The sequence below is a fragment of the Oncorhynchus mykiss genome, chromosome 16 (genome assembly GCF_013265735.2).
Source record: "Oncorhynchus mykiss isolate Arlee chromosome 16, USDA_OmykA_1.1, whole genome shotgun sequence".
Taxonomy (NCBI): domain Eukaryota; kingdom Metazoa; phylum Chordata; class Actinopteri; order Salmoniformes; family Salmonidae; genus Oncorhynchus; species Oncorhynchus mykiss.
In genome coordinates this window covers 12,958,476-12,983,527 of record NC_048580.1, presented here as the reverse complement: position 1 = coordinate 12,983,527, position 25,052 = coordinate 12,958,476, and the positions used below count along the sequence as shown (strand labels likewise).

Below are 25,052 nucleotides of genomic sequence, written 5' to 3'. Positions count from 1 at the left end.
CAACAGTCGAATAGCGCAACAACAGTCGAAGGGAGTAACAACAGTCAAATGGAGCAAAAACAGTCAAATGGAGCGACAACAGTCGAAGGGAGAAACAACAGTCAAAGGGAGAAACAACAGTCGAATGGAGCAACAACAGTCAAAGGGAGCAACAACAGTCAAAGGGAGCAACAACAGTCGAGTGGAGAAACAACAGTCTAATGGCGCAACAGTTGAATAGCGAAACAACAGTCGAATAGCGCAACAACAGTCGAATAGCGCAACAACAGTCGAATAGCGCAACAACAGTCGAATAGCGCAACAGCAGTCGAATAGCGCAACAACAGTCGAAGGGAGCAACAACAGTCAAATGGAGCAAAAACAGTCAAATGGAGCGACAACAGTCGAAGGGAGAAACAAAAGTCAAATGGAGCAACAACAGTCAAAGGGAGCAACAACAGTCGAGTGGAGAAACAACAGTCGAATGGCGCAACAACAGTCGAATAGCGCAACAACAGTTGAATGGCGCAACAACAGTCAAAGGGAGCAACAACAGTCGAATAGCGCAACAACAGTTGAATGGCGCAACAACAGTCGAATGGCGCAACAACAGTCGAATAGCGCAACAACAGTCGAAGGGAGCAACAACAGTCGAAGGGAGCAACAACAGTCAAATGGAGCGACAACAGTTGAAGGGAGAAACAACAGTCAAAGGGAGCAACAACAGTCAAAGGGAGCAACAACAGTCGAGTGGAGAAACAACAGTCGAATGGCGCAACAACAGTCGAATAGCGCAACAACAGTTGAATGGCGCAACAACAGTCGAAGGGAGCAACAACAGTCAAAGGGAGCAACAACAGTCAAATGGAGTAACAACAGTCAAATGGAGCAACAACAGTCAAATGGAGCAAAAACCGTTGAATGGAGCGACAACAGTCGAAGGGAGAAACAACCCCACTCCTCACTCCTGAACCAACACTTGCACTTGACAACCCCCCGCGATAGCTACTTTATTGAGGAAAAGTGTACTTACTATACCTATGATATGTGGTTGTCCCACCTAGCTATGTTAAGATGAATGCACTAACTGTAAGTGGCTCTGGATAAGAGCGTCTGCTAAATTACTCAAATGTCAAATTATGCCCACTTCACCTGCACACAGACATGGTAGGTGCATACTCAGACGCAGACAGATGGAAATATGAAGGCAGGCAGGCAGGGAGACAGACAAGGACACAGACAGGGAGACAGGAAGACAGGCAGGTAGACAGACAGGTAGACAGACAGGTAGACAGGCCGGCAGGGAGACAGACATACAAGGATACAGGCAGGTAGACAGACCATGAGACAGACCAGCAGGGAGACAGACCAGCAGGGAGACAGACCAGCAGGGAGAAAGACAGGCAGGGAGAAAGACCAGCAGGGAAACAGGCAGGGAGACAGGCATATAGACAAACAGGAAGAAAGACCAGCAGGGAAACAGGCATATAGACAAACAGGGAGAAAGACCAGCGGGGAAACAGGCAGGGAGACAGGCATATAGACAAACAGGGAGAAAGACCAGCAGGGAAACAGGCAGGGAGACAGGCATATAGACAAACAGGGAGAAAGACCGGCAGGGAAACAGGCAGGGAGACAGGCATATAGACAAACAGGGAGAAAGACCAGCAGGGAAACAGGCAGGGAGACAGGCATATAGACAAACAGGGAGAAAGACCGGCAGGGAGACACAAACATCAGACAAACACCAGAGAAAACAGCGTGCATATCTGAATAAAAAGTAGTCTTGCTACGGCTCATCATTCTGAAACAACGATGCAAATGACACACACACACACACACACACACACACACACACACACACCCACCCAACAGGTGTCACAGTGGCTTTAGCAACAATGGTGCGAAAAACTAACAACAACACGCCCTGGTGCACACAGGGGATAATTCCCTTTCACACAGGACTTTGCAGCATGCTATTGACAGATGTGTGGAGATTTTATGTGAGAGCCTCTACAGCCTTAGCATTCTAAGTATTGTCAGAGATTTTATGAGAGAGCCTCTACGGCCTGGGCATTCTAAGTATTGTTAGAGATTTTATGTGAGAGCCTCTACGGCCTGGGCATTCTAAGTTTTGTCAGAGGTGTCTGAAAGAGATGGTTGATCCTCCAGCTGGTCATGCATTATCAACATTTCAAATGCAAACACAGATAATCGTTCAACCGGACACATTTTGGCTGGTTTCATCGTGAGGAGGAGTGATCGCAGTTTGATAGAAAATGTAAATTTTTTGAAAATAATGAATTGTCCTCTTTCGACACCAATTGCACTATTTAGAAGTTGTCCACTTTGTGTTAGAAAGGAGCTTGGGGTACCTGGACCTGTAGTACGGAAGTGAATGTCTTGGCGTCCTCGGCCACACCTCCCAGGTACAAGGGTTTGGTAAAGACAGGAGAGTGATCATTCTCATCCAGAACATCAATGAACACCCTCGCTGTGTTGGCTGCAGAGGAGAAAGAAAAAAATAATTAAAAATAACCCCAAAGGCTAATCTGAATATCATTTGGATTGAATAGAAAATGAGAACTCGAAACAGTCAAATGTGCATCATATCCATTTCCCTGTCAATACAATGATTTAGATGTTTGACTAAAATACTACAGCACTGCATTGCGGTTTGTCATTTCTCATAGTAAAATGTCACTCCTGAAGGGCTACAAATACACAGAGGGACCCACCAAATAACATGTCTTACATCATCTGACAAAATGCTCTGGGACAGACCAGGAAGACAGACCAGAGCGACAGGCCAGGAGTACAGACCATTGGGACAGACTAGGAGTACAGACCATGGGGACAGACCAGGGGGACAGACCAAGAAGACAGACCAGAGCGACAGGCCAGGAGTACAGACCATGGGGACAGACAAGGGGGACAGACTAGGAGTACAGACCATGGGGACAGACCAGGGGGACAGACTAGGAGTACAGACCATGGGGACAGACTAAGAGTACAGACCATGGGGACAGACTAGGAGTACAGACCATGGGGACAGACTAGGAGTACAGACCATGGGGAGAGACTAGGAGTACAGACCATGGGGACAGACCAGGGGGACAGACTAGGAGTACAGACCATGGGGACAGGCCAGGGGACAGACCAGGGCGACAGGCCAGGGCGACAGGCCAGGAGTACAGACCATGGGGACAGGCCAGGGGGACAGACCAGGAGTACAGACCATGGGGACAGACCAGGGGGACCGACTAGGACGACAGTAGAGTCAGCACCTTTCTCGTTTATCCCTGCCAGAATGTCCAAAGTTACAGCGGATGACAACACTAAATGAGCAACAGCAGGAGAGTACTTACTGCTGCATTGCAACACACACCTGGGTATTTCTATAAACTAGGATACCAGTGAGGATAATAACTGGAGCGGAATCAGTGGAATGGAATATATCATATGGTTTCCAGGTGTTTGATGCCATCCCATGTGCTCTGTTCAGCAGCCTCCACTGTTCTCATGGTTGGTGTCTTGATGGGTTTGTCCAAAATCATGTGACATAAAATGTCCTTTTCTGGCCTTGCATTTATGGCAATGTAAGTTGTTGTTCTATCATATATTAAGCATTAATCAGTTAAATTAGACATTGAATTTGAACCCTCTAAGAATCCTGGATCTAGCTGTCGGACAGTTTTTTTGTGTAGAGATCTCACTTTTTTTTAAAATAAACTTTTTGCATGCTTGCCCCCCTCCCCCCTGCATAATCAGTGCTGTGGCTCGAATCACTTCAACCAAGTGTCTTCCTGTTACAGTGATGATGTCACCTCCATAGCCAAACGCAGTGGGGAGTACCCATCCACTCTCTGCAGCCATTTACCATGCTACCTCCTCCAGCGGAATGAATCAAACAACATCAATAGCCCCCCCCCCCCATGATGAAACTTCCACCACATCTCAAATATAGCTGCCAGGCCTGCTTCAATGGAACAAGGACTTAATCTATTGCTAGTGGGTGTCTTCGTCATGTTTGCTGCAGCCCCCTCTCAGCCCCCTCTCAGCTTGAATGACACACAGTGAGTGGCCTGGGTACAGTATATTAGTCAATCTAGTTGAATAGAGAAAAACATGCTGAATCTAATTCTAATCTGGGCAGAACATACAGCAGTGACCAAATCTCTACAAGCCTTTTATTCTAGAATCGACGAAGTTGGCATTTAGATATAAGTGGATGACAGCGCGAATGTAATCAAATTGATTTGAGTGATTGCTTCTGCATATTGCGGAGACATGATGAGATTGTCCAGAAAGGAATGTTTTTTATTTTATTTTATTATATATTTTTTTAAATCTGTCACATTTAACAGTAACTGTTAAATCAAAATGTCTCATCCTCCGCAGCAACTCAGCATGAATTTGACTAACCAGAAAACTAAATATCGTGAAAGGATGAGGCGTGCTTTTTAAGTACTTTGGAAAAAGCTAAGATGGGAAATAATTTACAGGCAAATGCCAGATAAACATTTATATTACAAGTGAGAGAAACAGAGAGACAGCAGAAACAAACATTTGAATTTCAATTACTCCTTCTCAAATGAAGGTTGTAAAAAGCATTTTTTTAAAGCATGATAGGTAGGCGTACTCTTGGAGGGCGCTCGGAGGTTGGACTCGGCCAACCCCATGGAGTCAGCCTCCACTCTGAGGCTGTAGCTGCTGTTGGCCTCATAGTCCAGGGGCTTGGCCGTTGAGATCACCCCGGTGTTGTTGTTGAGCCTGAACACACCTAGAAGACGATGAAAACATTTAATACTGTATCCGTCCCTGGGTAGAATGACAAGTTTATTCACCTCCCCAAATCCCACTGTGTGTGGTATCACGTGTTGAGGCACGACACCAGAAAGAAATGACACTAGACTGGAGAATCACTTAGTCACTCATTGATTTTGTGTAAGGCATAATTGATGCACATGCACAGCAGGAATGCACCGAAGAGCATAGCTAGAACTCATCTCGCTCCCCTTTATTTTCAGACCTACAATTAAGTCCTCCCAGTACGCCATGAACCTTGAATTTAACAACAATGAATTTTCCTGGTGCTTCTTCATTGAATCTAATGAGAGTTAAAAGTGAAGCCAATTCCCTTTGTTTCCAAATGACTAAATGCTTCAGATGTAGTTGAATGCGAGGCTCAGTATGGGGATGCAATTTCATCTTTTCACACTCTGAGAGGCATGAGCCCAGGTTTTAATCACAGTGAGGGACGATGGGAGGATGGACGGGTCTAATCATCCCTCAGGGTGCTTTTACATGGCAGTAACTCTGTCATGACCGGGGGCACGCACACATACACACACACTTTGGGTGCTGCCTCTCTGTGGGCAGATGACTGACTAGAGCCATATAGAGGTATATAGAGCTGTACAGAGCCGTATATAGCCATATAGAACTGCTTAGAGCCGTAGAGAGGCGTATAGAGCCGTATAGAGCCGTATAGAGCCATATAGATGTATATAGAGGCGTATAGCGGTATATAGAGGCGTATATAGGTATATAGAGGCGTATAGAGCCATAGAGATGTATATAGAGCCATAGAGATGTATATGGGGCGGCAGGATAGCCTAGTGGTTAGAGCGTCGTTGGACTAGTAACCGGAAGGTTGCAAGTTCAAACCCCCGAGCTGACAAGGTACAAATCTGTCGTTCTGCCCCTGAACAGGCAGTTAACCCACTGTTCCTAGGCCGTCATTGAAAATAAGAATTTGTTCTTAACTGACTTGCCTATTTAAATAAATGTAAAAAAAAATATATATATAAAAAAATAGAGGTAAATAGAGGTGTATAGAGCCATATAGAGGTGTATAGAGCCATATAGAGGCGTATAGAGGCGTATAGAGGTATATAGAGGCGTATAGAGGTATATAGAGGCGTATAGATGTATATAGAGGTATATAGAGCCGTATAGATGTATATAGAGGTATATAGAGCCGTATAAAGGTATATAGAGGTATATAGAGCCGTATAAAGGTATATAGAGGCGTATAGATGTATATAGAGGTATATAGAGCCGTATAGATGTATATAGAGGTATATAGAGCCGTATAAAGGTATATAGAGGCGTATAGAGGCGTATAGATGTATATAGAGGTATATAGAGCCGTATAGATGTATATAGAGGTATATAGAGCCGTATAAAGGTATATAGAGGCGTATAGAGCCGTATATAGATGTGTATAGAGGCATATAGATGCCGTATAGATGTATATAGAGGTATATAGAGCCGTATAGATGTATATAGAGGCGTATAGAGCCGTATAAAGGTATATAGAGGCGTATAGAGCCGTATAGAGCCGTATATAGATGTGTATAGAGCCGTATAAAGGTATATAGAGGCGTATAGAGCCGTATAAAGGTACATAGAGGCGTATAGAGCCGTATAAAGGTACATAGAGGCGTATAGAGCCGTATAAAAGTATATAGAGGCGTATAAAGGTACATAGAGGCGTATAGAGCCGTATAAAAGTATATAGAGGCGTATAGAGCCGTATAAAGGTATATAGAGGTATAGAGCCATATAGGTGTATAGCGGCGTATAGAGGCGAATAGAGGTATATAGAGCAGTATAGAGCTGTTTTGTATGGCTCTGTGAGTGACCTCTGAGGGTCCTTACTACTTCATGTTGTTTATAGTGTGTCCGAATAAAAGACTGGGATTATCACTGTATAGAATTACAACATGACCTCTGGAACTAGGTCAAAGGCACAGTGTAGGTTAGTCTGTTACTACTCACCTCCCTCGTTGCCCTCCGCTATGGAATAGACAATCGTTTGATTGACAGCTGCAGCCAATATGACACCGACCAGCTTCCCCACCTTAGCCTTCTCACTCACAGGGGGAAATCTGGAAGAAAACACACACACAGTATATGAGACACACAGATGAGACACACAGACAGAGTAGATGAGATACACATATGAGACACACCGATGAGACCCACACACGACACATAGATGAGACATACACACACACACTAATGGAGACCTACTGACTGGTGCACCAAAATATACATTTTTTTTTACCACATTCTCCCAAGCCACATGCTAGCTAATGATCTCTCCCAGCTCTATGTAGACTGCAGTATAATCCACATTCCAATACCACGGTGCTGTTCATACTAATACCACAGAGGGAAAGGGTGCACAATCTCTTGAGGTCCTTGAGGGCCACAAACACTGTGTTTTCATATTTTGCCATTTCATCAGCAACTTGCTTCATCTTGGGAAAACAGATGTGTGAACTTTCTGGCTAATTCAAAACCATTAGAATCAACAGAGAGAGAGAAGGGAGTAATCAACAGCAGGACTGTGGTCCTTGAGGAACAGAGTTTTACTATGCTTTTCTCAGACTTAAAGCGCTATCTGATATATGTGTAAGTGAGTAATGTAACCAATAATATTTAATTTGATGTACTGTAGTTGGAATAGAAAATAAGAAAAAACACCCAAATTATAGACTGGGGAGTTAGAAGAATAGACTGGGGAGTTAGAAGAATAGACTGGGGAGTTAGAAGAATAGACTGGGGAGTTAGAAGAATAGACTGGGGAGTTAGAAGAATAGACTGGGGAGTTAGAAGAATAGACTGGGGAGTTAGAAGAATAGACTGGGGAGTTAGAAGAATAGACTGGGGAGTTAGAATAATAGACTGGGGAGTTAGAAGAATAGACTGGGGAGTTAGAAGAATAGACTGGGGAGTTAGAAGAATAGACTGGGGAGTTAGAAGAATAGACTGGGGAGTTAGAAGAATAGACTGGGGAGTTAGAATAGTAAACTGGGGAGTTAGAATAGTAGACTGGGGAGTTAGAATAGTAGACTGGGGAGTTAGAATAATAGACTGGGGAGTTAGAATAATAGACTGGGGAGTTAGAATAATAGACTGGGGAGTTAGAATAATAGACTGAGGAGTTAGAATAGACTGAGGAGTTAGAATAGACTGGGGAGTTAGAATAGACTGAGGAGTTAGAATAGACTGAGGAGTTAGAATAGACTGAGGAGTTAGAATAGACTGAGGAGTTAGAATAGACTGATGTAACGGCTTTCGTCGTCGGATGAGGAAGAGTAGTCGGACCAAAGCACAGCGTGGTAAGTGTTCATGTTTGTTCATTGAACTGAACACTAATACAAAATAACCAGAGAATAAATTAAACCGAAACAGTCCCAGGTGCAAACACTAAACAGAAAATAACTACCCACACAACCCATGTGGGAAAAATCGACCTAAGTATGGTTCCCAATCAGAGACAAGAATAGACAGCTGTCCCTGATTGAGAACCATACCCGGCCAAAACAAAGTAATACAAAACATAGAAAAAGGACATAGAATGCCCACCCAAATCACACCCTGACCAAACCAAAATAGAGACATAAAAAGCTCTCTACGGTCAGGGCGGGACAGTACCCCACCAAAGGTGCGAACTCCGGCCGCAAAACCTGAACCAGTAGGGGAGAGTCTGGGTGGGCATTTCTCCGCGGTGGCGGCTATGGTGAGGGACGTAGGTAGCGCCTCTAGAGCGGGGACCCTCGCCGCCGACCCCGGACTGAGGACCCTCGTAAAGAGCCCCGGACTGGAGGACGCCGCTGGAAGCTCCGGACCAAAGGGCGCCTCTGGACTGAAGGGGAGTTAGAATAATAGACGGACTGAAGGGCGCCTCTGGACGCTCCGGACTGAAGGGCGCCTCTGGACGCTCCGGACTGAAGGGCGCCTCTGGACGCTCCGGACTGAAGGGCGCCTCTGGACGCTCCGGACTGAAGGGCGCCTCTGGACGCAGAGACAGCCTGGTGGTTGGGGCTGCCACAGGGCCCACCAGGCTGGGGAGACCGACAGGAGGCCTGGTGCGTGGAGGAGGCACCGGATGAACCGGGCTGTGGGGGAGCACTGGAGCTCTGGTGCGCAGCCTTGGCACCACTCCTCCAGGCTGAATGCCCACTTTAGCCCGGCCCCTCCAGAGTGCAGGCACAGGTCGAACCGGGCTGTGGGGGAGCACTGGAGATCTGGTGCTTAACACTCGCACCTCTCCCTTAGGCTCAATGCCCACTTTCGCCCGGCACGGGCAGAGCACAGGCGTAGGGCGAACTGAACCCTCCCAGCGTCCCGGAGACACAGTACGCAGATGCCGGCACAGGATACCCTGGGCCGAAACGGCGCACTGGAGACCAAACGCGCTGAGCTGGCACAATTCACCCTGGCTGGATGCCCACTCTCGCATGGCACTTGCAAGGGGCTGGCATGTAGAGCTCCGGGCTATGAGCTACACTGGAGACACCGTGCGCTTCACCGCATAACACGGTTCCTGACCAGTACTACGCTGCTTCCGGTAAGCACGGGGAGTTAGCTCAGGACTCTCACCTGACTCCGCCAATATCCCCGTGTGCCCCCCCCCATTTTTGGGGGGGGGGCTGTCTCTCGTGCCTGCTGCGCTGCCTTGCCTCATATCGCCGCTTCTCAGCTTTAGCTGCCTCCAGTTCTTCTTGCGGGCGGCGATATTCCCCAACCTGTCTCCAGGGTCCCTGTCAGTCCAATTTCTCCTCCCATGTCCAGGAATTCTGAACCCTCTGCTCCCTGTTACCACGCTGCTTGGTCCGTTTGTGGTGGGTTGTTCTGTAACTGCTTTCATCGTTGGATGAGGAAGAGTAGTCGGACCAAAGTGCAGTGTGGTGAGTGTTCATGTTTGTTTATTAAAGAGAATAAATGAAACCGAAAAAGGCCCGTAAGGTGAAAACACTAAACAGATAATAACTACCCACAAAACCCATGTGGGAAAAATCTACCTAAGTATGGTTCCCAATCAGAGACAACGATAGACAGCTGTCCCTGATTGAGAACCATACTCGGCCATGCCCACCCAAATCACACCCTGACCAAACCAAAATAGAGACATAAAAAGCTCTCTACGGTCAGGGCGTGACAACTAAGGAGCTAGATTAGACTGAGGAGTTAGAATAGACGGAGGAGTTAGAATAGACAGAAGAAAAGCAGACAAACTACCCACTTATTTTAACACAGAGATGTGTCCTCTTAACCAAGGATATGACTGACTGTGGAACAACCTTGTTTGGATACAAATCATTTCTGTGCGATATGGTGAAATTACACCGTTAACGGGAACACTGGCAGAGAGACATTAGTCGCCGTGCCAGATAGCTTGATTAACTCCTATTTGGCACAGTGAAACCTCATTTAATTAAATACACTCGATTCATTTGGTCTCCGATTACAGTTGGTTCACCTCAAAAACATGGGCAATTAACCAGGTAAGTTATCATAATTTCATAAAAGCTCAGTTGATGTGAATCAAATCACAAACAGCATGTGGATGCCCCATAAGGGTGCGTGCTCAACCCCTCCTGTACTCCCTGTTCACCCATGACTGCGTGGCCATGCACGCCTCTAACTCAACCATCAAGTTTGTAGACGACACAACAGTAATAGGCCTGATTACCAACAATGACGAGCCATGGCGGAGTGGTGCCAGGGAAATAACCTCTCCCTCAAAGTCAACAAAACATCAACAAAGCGTCAACACAACGAAGGAGCTGATCGTGGACATCAGAAGACAGCAGAGGGAGCACGCCTCCATACACATTGACGGGGCCGCAGTGGAGAAGGTGAAAAGCTTCAAGTTCCTCAGTGTACACATCACTGACAATATGAAATAGTCCACCATTTCTTCACCAAAGTGTTGCGAAGAAGGCGCAACGGCGCCTCTTCAACCTCAGGAGGCTGAAGAAATTTGTCAACACCTAAAAACCTCACAAACTTTTACAGACGCACCATCAAGATCATTCTGCTGGGCTGTATCACCACCTGGTACGTCAACTCCCCAGAGGGTGGTGCGGTCAGCCCAACGCATCACCGGGGGCAAACTGCCTGCCCTCCAGGACACGTACAGCACAGGAAGGCCAGAAGTATCATAAAGGACCTTAGCCAACCATGCCACGGCCTGTTCACCCCGCTTTCATCCAGAAGGCGAGGTCAGTACTGGTGCATATAAGCTGGGACTGAGAGACAGAAAAACAGCTTCTACCTCAAGGACATCAGACTGTTAAACAGTCACCACTAGCTGGCTACCGCCCAGTACCCTGCCCTGAACACAGTCACTCAACCCTGCACCTTAGAGGCTGCTGCCCTATGTACATAGACATGGAACCACTGGTCACTTTAATAATATTTACATACTGTATTCTAGTCAAGGCCATCCTATTCAACTATATACTATTCTATTCTATGTATTCTACAGATGTACTACATATTCTATCCACATACTGTCCATAATGTCTATACATCCCATCAAATATACATATGAATATATACAGTGTATATATTTTTATACTCCGGACTCCAACATTGGTTGTCTTAATATTTATATATTTCTTAGCAAGGAACACAAGCATTTCCCCACAACCACAATAACATCTGCTAAATATGTGTATGCGACCAATAAAATGTGATTTTATTTCATTTTATTTGAAAGCAACTGTGTGGCAGATTCCGCAGTCATAAGGTGATCAGTAAAATATGAAACAGCTGGGATGCAGGGAAGCACTCCACTGGGGGTTGTCAGACGGTCAGGGAATGAGAAATAATGTTGTCTATGAGCCTGCAGTGTGTTAGATATGAAACGGTTGGGAGATTTAGTCAAATGGGACATAGAGAGTCTTACAGAGGGACTGGTGTGAACTAAGGACACATACATAATTTGTTTGACTTGCATCAACGTGTAATCTTTTCACAAGCAAAATCAAAAATGGCATTAGAATATGGAAATGAAAAAATGCTGTGCATTCCTAGCGCCTTGTGACCCAAACAACATATGGCTTTGTTAAAAGATAGTAGTTAAAACAAGGACAGTTTGTCACTATATTTATGTCATTCTTTATTGGTAAATGAGATTACTATTCTTTAAATCTGAATACTGTCGTCAAGGTTGCGAATGTTGTCAATGGCAGAGTGACAATTAGGCCATCTAGTACGTCATAAACAAGTATGTTCTGTTCCTCTGGTCTGTTTGCTAGCCATGAGCTACATGCCAACAGTACCAATGCGCCAGAGGAACACCTACACCTGGGGCATGGTAATACGGCTGGGCTGAATGATATTGCTTTGACCTGCATGCTACCCAATACCTTTCTATAGTCAGGAGCTGAGATTGTAATTCTGAGGAGGATGGGTTGTTGTTCTTAACTTTGGTAGCTGACGGTAGGTTCACAGTTATACTGCCTCATCTCTAGTCCCCACCTGTCCCCTTCCTCACACCTTCCTGTGTCTGCCTCTCTCCCTCAAGGTCTCCACGACAACGTGAGCTGTCTACCACATATTTCATGACACGGTGTGCATGTCACAAACACCAACCCTCCCCTAGACACACACGCCTATGACACACATACACACAACTCTATCCTCCACACACACACACACGCACACGCACGCACACACACACACACACACACACACACACACACACACACACACACCTTCCAGCACGCATGGAGGGAGAGTGTTCCACCTACCACATCCCCACAGCCCCAGCCTCTTTCTGAAAGAAGGATATCATCCCCACAGCCCCAGCCTCTCTCTGAAAGAAGGATATCATCCCCACAGCACAGACTCTCTCTGAAGGGAGGATATCATCCCCACAGCCCCAGCCTCTCTTTGAAGGGAGGATATCATCCCCACAGCCCCAGCCTCTCTCTGAAGGGAGGATATCATCCCCACAGCCCCAGCCTCTCTCTGAAGGGAGGATATCATCCCCACAGCACCAGCTTCTCCCTGAAGGGAGGATATCATCCCCAAAGCACCAGCCTCTCTCTGAAGGGAGGTTATCATCCCCACAGCCCCAGCCTCTCTCTGAAGGGAGGTTATCAACCCCACAGCCCCAGCTTCTCTCTGAAGGGAGGATATCATCCCCACAGCCCCAGCCTCTCTCTGAAGGAAGGGGGATATCATCCCCACAGCACCAGCCTCTCCCTGAAGGGAGGATATCATCCCCACAGCACCAGCATCTCTCTGAAGGAAGGAGGATATCATCCCCACAGCCCCAGCCTCTCTCTGAAGGGAGGTTATCATCCCCACAGCCCCAGCCTCTCTCTGAAGGGAGGATATCATCCCCACAGCCAATGTCCCCTCTAAACTGTGTGCGCGGCCACGCACCTCCTCCAGGACTGCTGCGAAGAAGAAATGCCATGCAGAGATGCAAGAGATTGAACTTCAATCAATCAATCAAATGTATTTTATATAGCCCTTCGTACATCAGCTGATATCTCAAAGTGCTGTACAGAAACCCAGCCTAAAACCCCAAACAGCAAGCAATGCAGGTGAAGAACTTCACAGAGTTCTTGCCATTAGTTTGCACTATTCAGTTCAACGTTTTTGTCTGTGATCAAATCAACAATATATCAGCCCCTTTTCAGTAAAACAAACCAAAACAAATCTAACCTTGCAAGATTGAGTCTGTGATTTTGTTGTAGCCAGAGCCAGAATGTAACAGAGTATAATTCTATCGGCGGGTGTAGCCCACGAGCGCTCACCTGCGAGTGAATGAGCTCTTCAGTTTAGATCAGAGCCGTGTGTGTGCACAGTTGCTGATATTCTTTGCTAGTTAGTGCGTTATTAGCCCAGGTATAGATAAGTATAAGTCATCAATAGGGAGTTACTGCTTCCTACAAGAGCACAAAACTTGTAGGCTACATTTCAAGCTGCCTTTGAAAACCCAGTGTTGTATTTTGAGATAGGCTTGAATATGCAAATAATGCCAATAGGCAGAAGGGTAGCCTCTCTCTGAATGAAGGATATCATCCCCACAGCCCCAGCCTCTCTCTTAATAAAGGATATCATCCCCACAGCCCCAGCCTCTCTCTGAATAAAGGATATCATCCCCACAGCCCCAGCCTCTCTCTGAAGGAAGGAGGATATCATCCCCACAACCCCAGCCTCTCTCTGAAGGAAGGAGGATATCATCCCCACAGCCCCAGCCTCTCTCTGAAGGAAGGAGGATTTCATCCACACAGCCACAGCCTCTCTCTGAAGGAAGGATATCATCCCCACAGCCCCAGCCTCGCTCTGAAGGAAGGATATCCTCCCCACAGCCCCAGCCTCGCTCTGAAGGGAGGAGGATATTACAGAGAGTTGAGCTGTAATGCCTTTTCTCCTCCCGTTATGAGGAAATTGGATTCCTAGGGTGGCAGTGTGCGAAACGAGTTGCACTTAGACGACACACACACACCATGCAAGACCATGCATAACACAAACCCCAAGCGGGCTCTCAGTAGCTCATTCTACCCCAGTAATCCCCCCTGACATTTCCCAATCAGACCCTCCTCACTGCCAAGTGAGTGGCGAGCTCTGCTGTTTGCAGGGATAACACAGAGGACGCTCATCCATTCCCCTGGCTCTGACACGGCTGTAATGGCCGCTCCACATAAGCAGACGGTTAAGTGTGAGAGATGAGTGATGTCCACCGAGCAATGTCTCTCTGTATCGCCGTGGTGTACCTAGAATCTGGAGCATGGAGTGCAGGCTACAGCACCTCGTAATAACTGTAGGAAACATAGCTAAGCCTCACAGTATCATTTACAGTATATATCTTTCCTGACGAATTGTAATGGAATGTTTGTCTTTTTTCCTTTCCCCCTCAGTGTTGGTAGTCAGTCTAGGAAATGTGTAATAGTGAAGTAAAAATTTTTTTTTTTTAAATAAATAAATTTGGCTAGTTTTGGTTCATACATGATGTCACTGGGACTGACTCTTCTAAAAATGCAGCAAATATTATTTTTTATTTTTTTAGATGACAATTCAACTTCACGATCAAATCCAATTCACATCTCTTCATTTGATCTTCGTATTATATCACATCCTTTCATCTTCTGAAGTGTAATTGGAAGATAACGCCAGGGATGGAAGCAGTCTGCAACACTGATATGAAAAATTGCCAAAACCCACAGAAAATATTAAATTAATGATAAGAGCCACATTTAATCCAGGCCTTGACTAAAGCATGTCACTTGTTATTAAGGATAACCATAATAATCCACTTGTTATTAAGGATAACCATAATAATCCACTTGTTATTAAGGATAACATAATAATCCACTTGTTATTAAGGAAACCATAATAATCCACTTGTTATTAAGGATAACCATAATAATCCACTTGTTATTAAGGATAACCATAATAATCCACTTGCTATTAAGGATAACCATAATAATCCACTTGTTATTAAGGATAACCATAATAATCCACTTGTTATTAAGGATAACCATAATAATCCACTTGCTATTAAGGATAACCATAATAATCAACTTGTCATTAAGGATAACCATAATAATCCACTTGTTATTAAGGATAACCATAATAATCCACTTGTCATTAAGGATAACCATAATAATCCACTTGCTATTAAGGATAACCATAATAATCCACTTGCTATTAAGGATAACCATAATAATCCACTTGTTATTAAGGATAACCATAATAATCAACTTGTCATTAAGGATAACCATAATACGCCACTTGTTATTAAGGATAACCATAATAATCCACTTGAATACAAAATAAATTGGCACAGTCTGTAATAATAACAAAGCCAACGCCAACAATGTGCTGAGATCCTGTTTTAAATCAACACTGTACAGCGTTGTACTTACTATAAGTGGCAGGGAAACAAATTGACTTCGATCCGAGTTATGTGTTTGTGTAAGGTCATGAAACCTGCTTCTGTTCTGTGTTGGAGTGAGAGACAAATGCTCATGTTACCCATGCTGAGCCCTCTAGCAGACCGTGTGCGATCTAAGGAAAGCATGCGGTCTGATATGGATTATACACAGCATCAAGCCTCCCAGAAAACAGCTGACTCGGCCACTAGACACTATGGCTTCTTTCACTGCACACAACGGGAAAAGCTAACTCTGAAAGTTTTGTACTCTCAACGACGCCAAGTGAAACTTAAAAAGCATCCATGTTGGCTATTTGGCTTTTTTTTCAGACTGGGCCTAATCGACAAAGAGCCTTAAGATGTTTTGGGGGAGCAACTGTTTTGCTAGCTTGAGTATTAGACACTGACCTTTTCAAAAAGATTAGGATCGGTGCAGTTAGAAACCAGTTGGCATACGGAGGCTGTCCTTTTGCAAACAAGAGGTAAAGGTCAACTCTCAGACCTGTGAACTTATCTTAAGCCGTTGAAAACAAAGTGATTCCTTCCCGTCCAGATGGAATACATCAATAGGAAGCATAATGGATCATGGGTGTGTGTGTGTAATGTTGCAAACTAAAAACCTGTTGTGACAATGAATCAAATCAAAGTGTACTGGTTGCGTACACAGTTCAGCAGGTGTTATAGCGGCGCAGCGAAATACTTACGTTACTAGCTCCTAACAATGCAGTCAAACGTCAAACGGCTAAAATGTAGAGAAAAAAAAAAACCAAAAAGGGAAGAAATCAACAATGGTGGGACAAATTCAATGAACAACTCAAAATAGCACTGTAGATGTATCAAAATGCAATCTATACATATCTACACCGGGGGAATTTACACGATATATACTACGAATGATAGGTACAGAAGTAGATACACTGCCGTCGGGTTGTATTCAGACCCCTTGACATTTTCCACTTTTTTTTAACGTTACAGCCTTATTCTAAAATGGATTAAATAGATGAGAAAATTAAAACTATCTACACAGTACTTTGTTGAAGCACCTTTGGCAGCGATTACAGCCTCAACTCTTCTAGGGTATGACGCTACCAGCTTGGGGAGTTTCTTTATTTGGGGAGTTTCTCCCATTCTTCTCTGCAGATCCTCTCAAACGCTATCAGGTTGGACGGGGAGTGTTGCTGCACAGCTATATTCAGGTCGGAGATGTTAGTTCTGGTTCAAGTTCAGGCTCTGGCTGGGCCACTCAAGGACATTCAGAGACTTGGCCGAAGTCACTCATGCATTGTCTTGGCTGTGTGCTAAGGGTCGTTGTCCTGTTAGAAGGTGAACCTTCGCCCCAGTCTGAGGTCCTGAACGCTCTCAAGCAGGTTTACATCAAGGATCTCTCTGTACTTTGCTCCTTTTATATTTCCCTCGATCCTGATTAGTCTCCCAGTACCTGCCGCTGAAAAACATCCCCACACCATGATGCTGCCACCACCATGCTTCACCATAGGGATGGTGCTAGGTTTCCTCCAGACCTGACGCTTGGCATTCAGGCCAAAGAGTTCAATCTTGGTTTCATCAGACCAGAGAATATTATTTCCTTTAAGTGCCTTTTTGGCAAACTTCAAGCAAGCTTTCATGTGCCTTTACTGAGGATTGTTTTCCGTCTGGCCATTCTACCATAAAGGCCTGATTGGTGGAGCGCTGCAGAGATGGTTGTCCTTCTGGAAAGTTCTACCATCTCTACAGAGGAACTCTGGAGCTCTGTCAGAGTGACCACCGGGTTCTTGATCACCTCCCTGACCAAGGCCATTCTCCCCCGATTTCTCAGTTTGGTTGGGGGGCCAGCATTAGGAAGAGTCTTGGTGGTTCCAAACTTCTTCCATTTAAGAATGATGGAGGCCGCTGTGTTCTTGGGGACCTTCAATGCTGCAGAAATATTTTGGTACCCTTCCCCAAGCCTGTGACTCGACACAATCCTGTCTCGGAGCTCTACGGACAATTCCATCAAAATCATGGCTTGGGTTTTGCACTGTCAACTGTGGGACCTGATATAGACAGGTGTGTGCCTTTCCAAATCATGTTCAATCAGTTAAATTTACCACAGATGGACTCCAATCAAGTTGTAAAAACATCTCAAGGATGATCAATGGAAACAAGATGCACCTGAGTTCAAATTAGAGTCTCATAGCAAAGGGTCTGAACACTTATGTAAATAAGGGATTTCTGTTTTTTTTTTATAAAAACCTGTTTTCGCTTTGTTATTGTGTAGATTGATGAGACCCCCCCCAAAAATGATTTAATTCATTTCAGAATAAGGCAGTAACGTAACAAAATGTGGAAAAAGCGAAGGGGTCTGAATAGTTTCCTGAATGCACCTTATATTAGAGTGAACTACAAATCTCGCATGAGCACTTCAGTAGCTAACTATTTGAGCAGCTTTCTGTTCAACACTTGGGATATACAATAATACAATGAGTATGTGAGTCAAAATGGCTAATGAGAAAACGGGAAGCAAAAGAGAAGAGCATCAAGGAAACCTTTAAGTATCCTTTAAAGTTGCCCTTAAATCGACTATTTAGTCATAAAACATAAAATAACACCTTTATGGTTTCTACACATTCTCCTTTGATGCTAGCTAGCTGTCTAACCCTTAATGCCAAGACTGGTAGCTAACACAATAAACCCAGAGGCTGTGTCATCCAAAATACATTTGCATGATTTACCCATAGTGCAGCCTCACATTTTCCAACCATGCTCAGGAGAGTTTTAAAATAAGATAAACCGATACGTGATAAATAATTTAAAAGCACAATCAATATTTAAACGATGGGCCCTTGTTGTAAGAGAGCAGATGAGGGCTGTTTAATTAAGACATTGTGGGATAAAAGTAATGGGATTCTATTGAGAACAACAATGATTTTTAGGCGATACGGCAAAACTGTTAACCCATCTATCCAACTAAAGACACAGGAAACTCGCACGCACACAGACAGACACCTGCACATGTGCGCTCACACTCACACACATTAATGAGCCCAGTAATGATCCAATAATCCCACTGATATGCCATCAATGTTTGCAATGCACACAGGTGACTTCTTAATGACGTGTATTAAATCACAATGTTAATCGTGATGTCTGTTGTTGCGAGGTTTTCATGTTTGTTTCAGTGTCATTGCCTCTATGATACCAGGCTGCTAACACCAGCTATAAATAAAACAACAATTTATTTCAGTGCGATCAACACACAACTTTGCCTATAGCACTCCGTGATGCAGTAGCGATGGTAACCTTGGTCGTAAATAGCTGGGGATATTTTTTTTCGGGCACATTTTACGACTGCGCATTTATATCATTGTTAATAATTTAGAGTTTCTGTGAGTCATGTGTTTGTTAGAGGATGCAAACAGTTTAATAGCTGAGTCACATCATAATAAACTTTATAAAAGTCATAAAAACATTCAGTCAAAAGAAAAGGGATTTGAGTATGGAGGACAGAGGGGTGTAGGATTATTACTAAAAAACATCGGACTATTTAGCAAACAACGAACATGTACCAGATGGCAGTCACATTCAATATGAAACAACTGGTGGCTCTGAAGAGGCAAGTACACCTATACATTCCGTTACGTGTCATCTCATCTCGCTTTCAACAAACTTAATTACGTTAATTAACGAGGCCGTCGCCCATCACAACACATCTGTTTGACAGTGCACGGTGGCTAACTCAGCTGCTAGCATTATGACATGTTAATAAGCTATGTTATGCTAATATTGTGTTTGTTTGCCTGACCTCCATGCTGGTAGCGGTGCGTGGTGACTGCCGACAGCTGCATGCTAATACTGCAGGGAGTCCACTTCACTAATCATGAGAGAGAGAGAAAGAGAGGGTTGAGGAGAGATGCAGTAGGGAAGGTGGGTGGAGAGAGAGGGTGGGTGCAGGAGGAGGAGGAGAATAGGGTGGACTAAACAGCAGAGGACTCTGCCAGCTTGTTAATTGGACCTGACCATTAGGAATGCACACACCCATGACAGATGACATTTAAACAACGCACCACAGCAGTGTAACGTTGCACAACCCCGTCTGTAGCATAGACACTCCTTATCATAAAATAGGCTGGTGGCTGCGAGGCCACGCCTCTCTACGACTCTAAACACTCATATTTAAGGGTGTTACACTTTTCATCCAGTTAAATGAAGCAATGCCAAACAGAGTATCAACAAACTCAAAATACTCCAGGCGTGACTTCAAAGTGGTGCGTGCCACTGTATATTTACAGAAAGATTTACAGTTAGCTACTGTAAAGAGCAATGCATTAAGGGCACTCTGCTGTAAAATTATTTGACACCTTTTTACAGTAAGGTACTGTATTACCTGTTTTGCTGTATTTTTTACAGCAGCATAATTTGAATTATGGTGCATTGTGGGAAAATGCTGTGGGTGGCTAAATAATTTCTGGCTCATTTATCATATTTTGAGGCTTTATTTGTTTCACCTGTTAGTGAAAATGCTGTACCCAACAGAATACAGTACCATACTGTATTTTTGAAAACTAAAAACATTTACCTCTAAATCTACAGTAATTTACTAGCTACTGTGCTGCCAGTAATTTACTGTAATTCAGTACCACCACACAGAATCCAGTACCATACTGTATTTTTTGGTGTGCCAAAAAGCATTTGAACACTAGTGGGTGCATGTTTTTTATTTTTCTGGCGCATTAACATATTTTGAGGCGTGTGTTGTAAGAGGCTATATTTGTTGCTGCTGTTAGTGAGTGCTGTACTAATTTAACTGAAATGTGGCAGTAGTTCCATAACAATTGAATGTGTATCATGGACAAATCAGAGTGGCAGCAAGTCTCAACTCTTTAATGGTTGAGTTTTTAGCCATGTCCTTTTGCCCTGTAGTCACTGCCAGTTTAGAAGCCATTGTTAAAAGCCTCTAGAAGTGCAAGTGAATTACAAATATTCATTGGTATGCTGTAATATATAATTACTATTCACTGTTAGCAATTGCTGTGATTTTATTGCAATGGCTTCTGTGCTGCCAGTAATTATTGTAAAAACAATAGGACATATTTTACAGTGTGTCCACGTGTGTGTGTTCCATGTGTGTGTCCACGTGTGTGTGTGTGTGTTCTATGTGTGTGTGTGGTGGGCTCATTAATCTGGCCTTGCCCATTATTTTTCCACAGAGAGACTAATCACACGGCTGTGATGCGCTCCAGGGGGTTAGGCCGGTACAACCCATCCTTCCATCCATGCCTGCCTGGGACACACACAGCTAGGCAGGCAGCACTCTGTCTCCCCTCTTGCTCTCTGCTCCAACCCAATGAGGGTCATGGAGAAGATGGAGCTTCCCCACTATTTAACTGTGACTCATGACTATCGCAGCACATCTAGTACCTAGTTACACTCCCTTCCTTTTCCCCGCCCTGCTCCACTAACCTGTATGCCAGGGACAGAGCACGGCGATTGCCTTTACATAGCATGACCACTGCTTAGCAGGCAGGCTGTGGCACAATGTTCACGTTCGTTAAGTCATCCTATTAGGATCTTTTAATCGTCTACCTCTACAGGTAATCTGATGATCATGATTGACAGGTACTGGCATGCAAATCTGCAGCTGTTCTTGTTCTCATTTCTATTGTTAGACTTCTCTTCTTCAACAGGCATTTATCCTCAAAGGCAAAAGTAATCAAAAGGCCGACATGTTGTTTCTATGCAATAGCCTTGTGTGTGTACTGTGTAATAACGAATAAACGATCGAACGCAGGGTTTTTCCGCTTTCAATTGCTTGCAGGGCACAGGGCTGCATACTTCACAGACACGGTGTAAAAGCCCATCTTGCCTTAGATGCTGCGTTTTCCTCATGATTTTTCATGCACTAGTCTTACTCAGGAGGGGCAGATCAAAAAAGCTAATTCACACATCCACGGAGGTAAGCAGAAAACGAGACAGTGGTTGCTGTGATCGTCAAAATGACAAACTCAGATGTGGTTACGCTGGTGGTTGATTTAGTGAAAATCACTGCAGCTTCATTAAGTGTTTTTACGAGATAAGCGGCGCGGAAGGAAAACGCACAGGCGGCAGGTTTTGGTGGGCATCTTCCCAGTTAGTTCCACTCGGAGGGGGAATCCACTGGTTTCACTTGCCAGACAGCGCTTCTGCCAGCCCTCACATCACTTTAAGCACACTAAATAAATGTCCTCTATAATATCAAGCTCTTCATCAGCCCTATGCAAATTTATGGTCATTGATGTTCAGAATCAACCCACCTCATACACATTAAAATCTCCTCAGATTCCAAATGTTCTTTTCTAAGAAGTTTAAAGACGGAGCTTCAGATACAAGACAAACGTTTCTATTATCCAATCAGGTGATCCAATAACCTTTCACCCCAGCTCAAGGATTCCAGACTCGTACATTGTGACGTCATTATACATTAGGCTACATTATATGCCACGTTCAAAGCTGAACAGTTGATAAAATGCTGAATATTACATAAAAATGTCTGCAACACATAGATTGGTTGAAATGGACAGTGTAACAGAACAATGAATTATTGATGTACACTGATTGATTGGCATAGCACAGGGACTTGAGTCCACTGATACTGAGTTAAATGGGTCATTGGTTCCTGAGAGGCCCACAGATGGAGTAGGGAGGGACGTAGGGAGGGGGAGGCATTATTCTGTGGACTGTAAGTTGACTAGTATATGTGGCGTTTTATTAAGATCCCCATTAGCTGTTGTGAAAGCAGCAGCTACTCTTCCTGGGGTCCACACAAAACATGACACATAACATAATACAGAACATGACTAGACAAGAACAGAGTCCTGATAAACTCAGCAAAAAAAGAAATGGCCCTTTTTCAGGATCCTGTCTTTCAAAGATAATTTGTAAAAATCCAAATAACTTCACAGATCTTAATTGTTAAGGGTTTAAACACTGTTTCCCATGCTTGTTCAATGATCCATAAACATTTAATGAACATGCACCTGTGGAAAGGTTTATAAGACACTAACAGCGCACAGACGGTAGGCAATTAAGGTCACAGTTATGAAAACTTAGGACACTTTCTATTGACTCTGAAAAACGCCAAAAGAAAGATGCCCAGGGATCCTGCTCATCTGCGTGAACATGCCTTAGGCATGCTGCAAGGAGGCATGAGGACTGCACATGTGGCCAGGGAAATAAATTGCAATGTTCGTACTGAGAGACACCGAAGACAGCGCTATAGGGAGACAGAACGGACAGCTGATCGTCCTCGCAGTGGCAGACCACGTGTAACAACACCTGCACAGGATCGGTACATCCGAATGTCACACCTGCTGGACAGGTACAGGATGGCAACAACAACTGCCCGAGTTACACCAGGAACGCACAATCCCTCCATCAGTTCTCAGACTGTCCGTAAAAGACTGAGAGAGGCTGGACTGAGGGCTTGTAGGCCTTTTGTAAGGCAGGTCCTCACCAACCACGTCGCCTATGGGCACAAACCTACTGTCACTGCAAAAAGTGCTCTTCACTGACGAGTCGTGTTTTTTTCTCACCACGGGTGATGGTCGGATTCGCGTTTATCGTCGAAGGAATGAGCGTTACACCGAGGCCTGTACTCTGGAGCGGGATCGATTTGGAGGTGGAGGGTCCGCCGTGGTCTGGGGCGGTGTGTCACAGCATCATCGGACTGAGCTTGTTGTCATTGCAGGCAATCTCAACGCTGTGCGTTACAGGGAAGACATCCTCCTCCCTCATGTGGTACCCTTCCTGCAGGCTCATCCTGACACGACCCTCCAGCATGACAATGCCACCAGCCATACTGCTCGTTCTGTGGATGATTTCCTGCAAGACAGGAATGTCAGTGTTCTGCCAAGGCCAGCGAAGAGCCCGGATCTCAATCCCATTGAGCTGGGACCTGTTGGATCGGAGGGTGAGGGCTAGGGCCATTCCCCACAGAAATGTCCGGGAACTTGCAGGTGCCTTGGTGGAAGAGTGGGGTAACATCTCACAGCAAGAACGGGCAAATCTGGTGCATTCCATGAGAAGGAGATGCACTACAGTACTTAATGCAGCTGGTACTGACTGTTACTTTTGATTTATTTGGACTCCCCCTTTGTCCAGAGACACATTATTACATTTCTGTTAGTCACATGTCTGTGGAACTTGTTCAGTTTATGTCTCAGTTGTTGAATCTTATGTTCATACAAATATTTACACATGTTAAGTTTGCTGAAAATAAACGCAGTTGACAGTGAGAGGACGTTTCTTTTTTTGTTGAGTTTATCAATACATACACACAAACTATCTAGGTGAAATATGGGAGAGGCGTTGTGCCGTGAGGTGTTGCTTTCTCTGTTTTTTGAAACCAGCTTTGCTGTTCATTTGAGTAATATAAGATGGAAGGGAGTTCCATGCAATAATGGATTTATATAAGGGAGTAGAAGGCGGGAGGGATATAGGGATGGATGGAGAGAAAGAGACTAGGGGAGCAGATTGTGGAGACCTGGCTGTGGAGGGAGACCAAACACCTGGCTAATGTCTCCACAGGCTCTAATTAACATCTGACCCAGGCAGTGCTGCCTGCTTGGTGGCCTGTTACCAAGAGCCACCGTTATTCCCCCGCCTGCCAAAGAGCCTATATCACCGGCGACCTTCTACCGCTGTGTAGGACATGGCATTCATTTATTCCCCCATCCAAGGCTTTTCATTGGCCATGTTTCTGGCTCTGTAGCCTTGATCAATCAACAGATAAGGGAGGCTTGTTAAAGAGCTGGTTTACACACACATCCCTCCCACCAGATTACAACACAGCTCTACTCCCCTGGCAACAGGGAACTGGACTAAGTTAAGAGACCTACATGGGTTGGGAGTGTGCACACAACATACTGTATATATAAAGCATGTCGAGATGTTCAGAACTTTACATGGACTTCATGGGTCTCAAATACACTTGATATTCGGTATTGAAAATGATTCGATGTGGTGGGGGTGAAAAATCATTGTTGCACAAATGGCTTTTGCACACACACAAAAATGAGGGCCCCTCAAGGTTCTTTGGTAAGGGTGATGGTTCTCTTTTAGTGGTAATTCAAATGTAGGGGAGGTGGCTCATTAGAATATTTTGGGGTGTGTTTTGCTCACAGCTCTTTTTGTGCAACCGTGGGTGAGAGTGTCATTCCAGTTTATCTAGTGTGTTGTGTTATGTCATTACGTATTATATATGAATATGACCAATGATGGTGTCTCGTGGCAGACTCATGTATGGCCTTAGTAGTTCCCAGTTCTCTACTCAGGGACCCCAGCCATTCCAGAGCTACTGATTCAACTTGCTAATAAAACCTGTGGAATTGTAATAATATAATAACGCTATTAAACTCAA

The 25,052-nt window shown here is 44.6% G+C and overlaps 1 protein-coding gene across 5 annotated transcripts in view; it reads right to left on the bottom strand.

Annotated features, from left to right (window-relative positions):
* The window catches only part of LOC110492834 (protocadherin-15-like), a 303,676-nt gene that overhangs the window by 31,081 nt on the left and 247,543 nt on the right, over positions 1 to 25,052 (bottom strand). For all 5 annotated transcript variants that reach the window (XM_036946202.1, XM_036946206.1, XM_036946204.1 and 2 more), the window contains 3 exons: positions 6,766 to 6,875; positions 4,622 to 4,762; positions 2,355 to 2,482 (listed from right to left, as the gene is read on the bottom strand). In XM_036946202.1, coding sequence (XP_036802097.1) covers positions 2,355 to 2,482; positions 4,622 to 4,762; positions 6,766 to 6,875 — 379 coding nt within the window. The remainder of the gene's footprint in view (positions 1 to 2,354; positions 2,483 to 4,621; positions 4,763 to 6,765; positions 6,876 to 25,052) is intronic.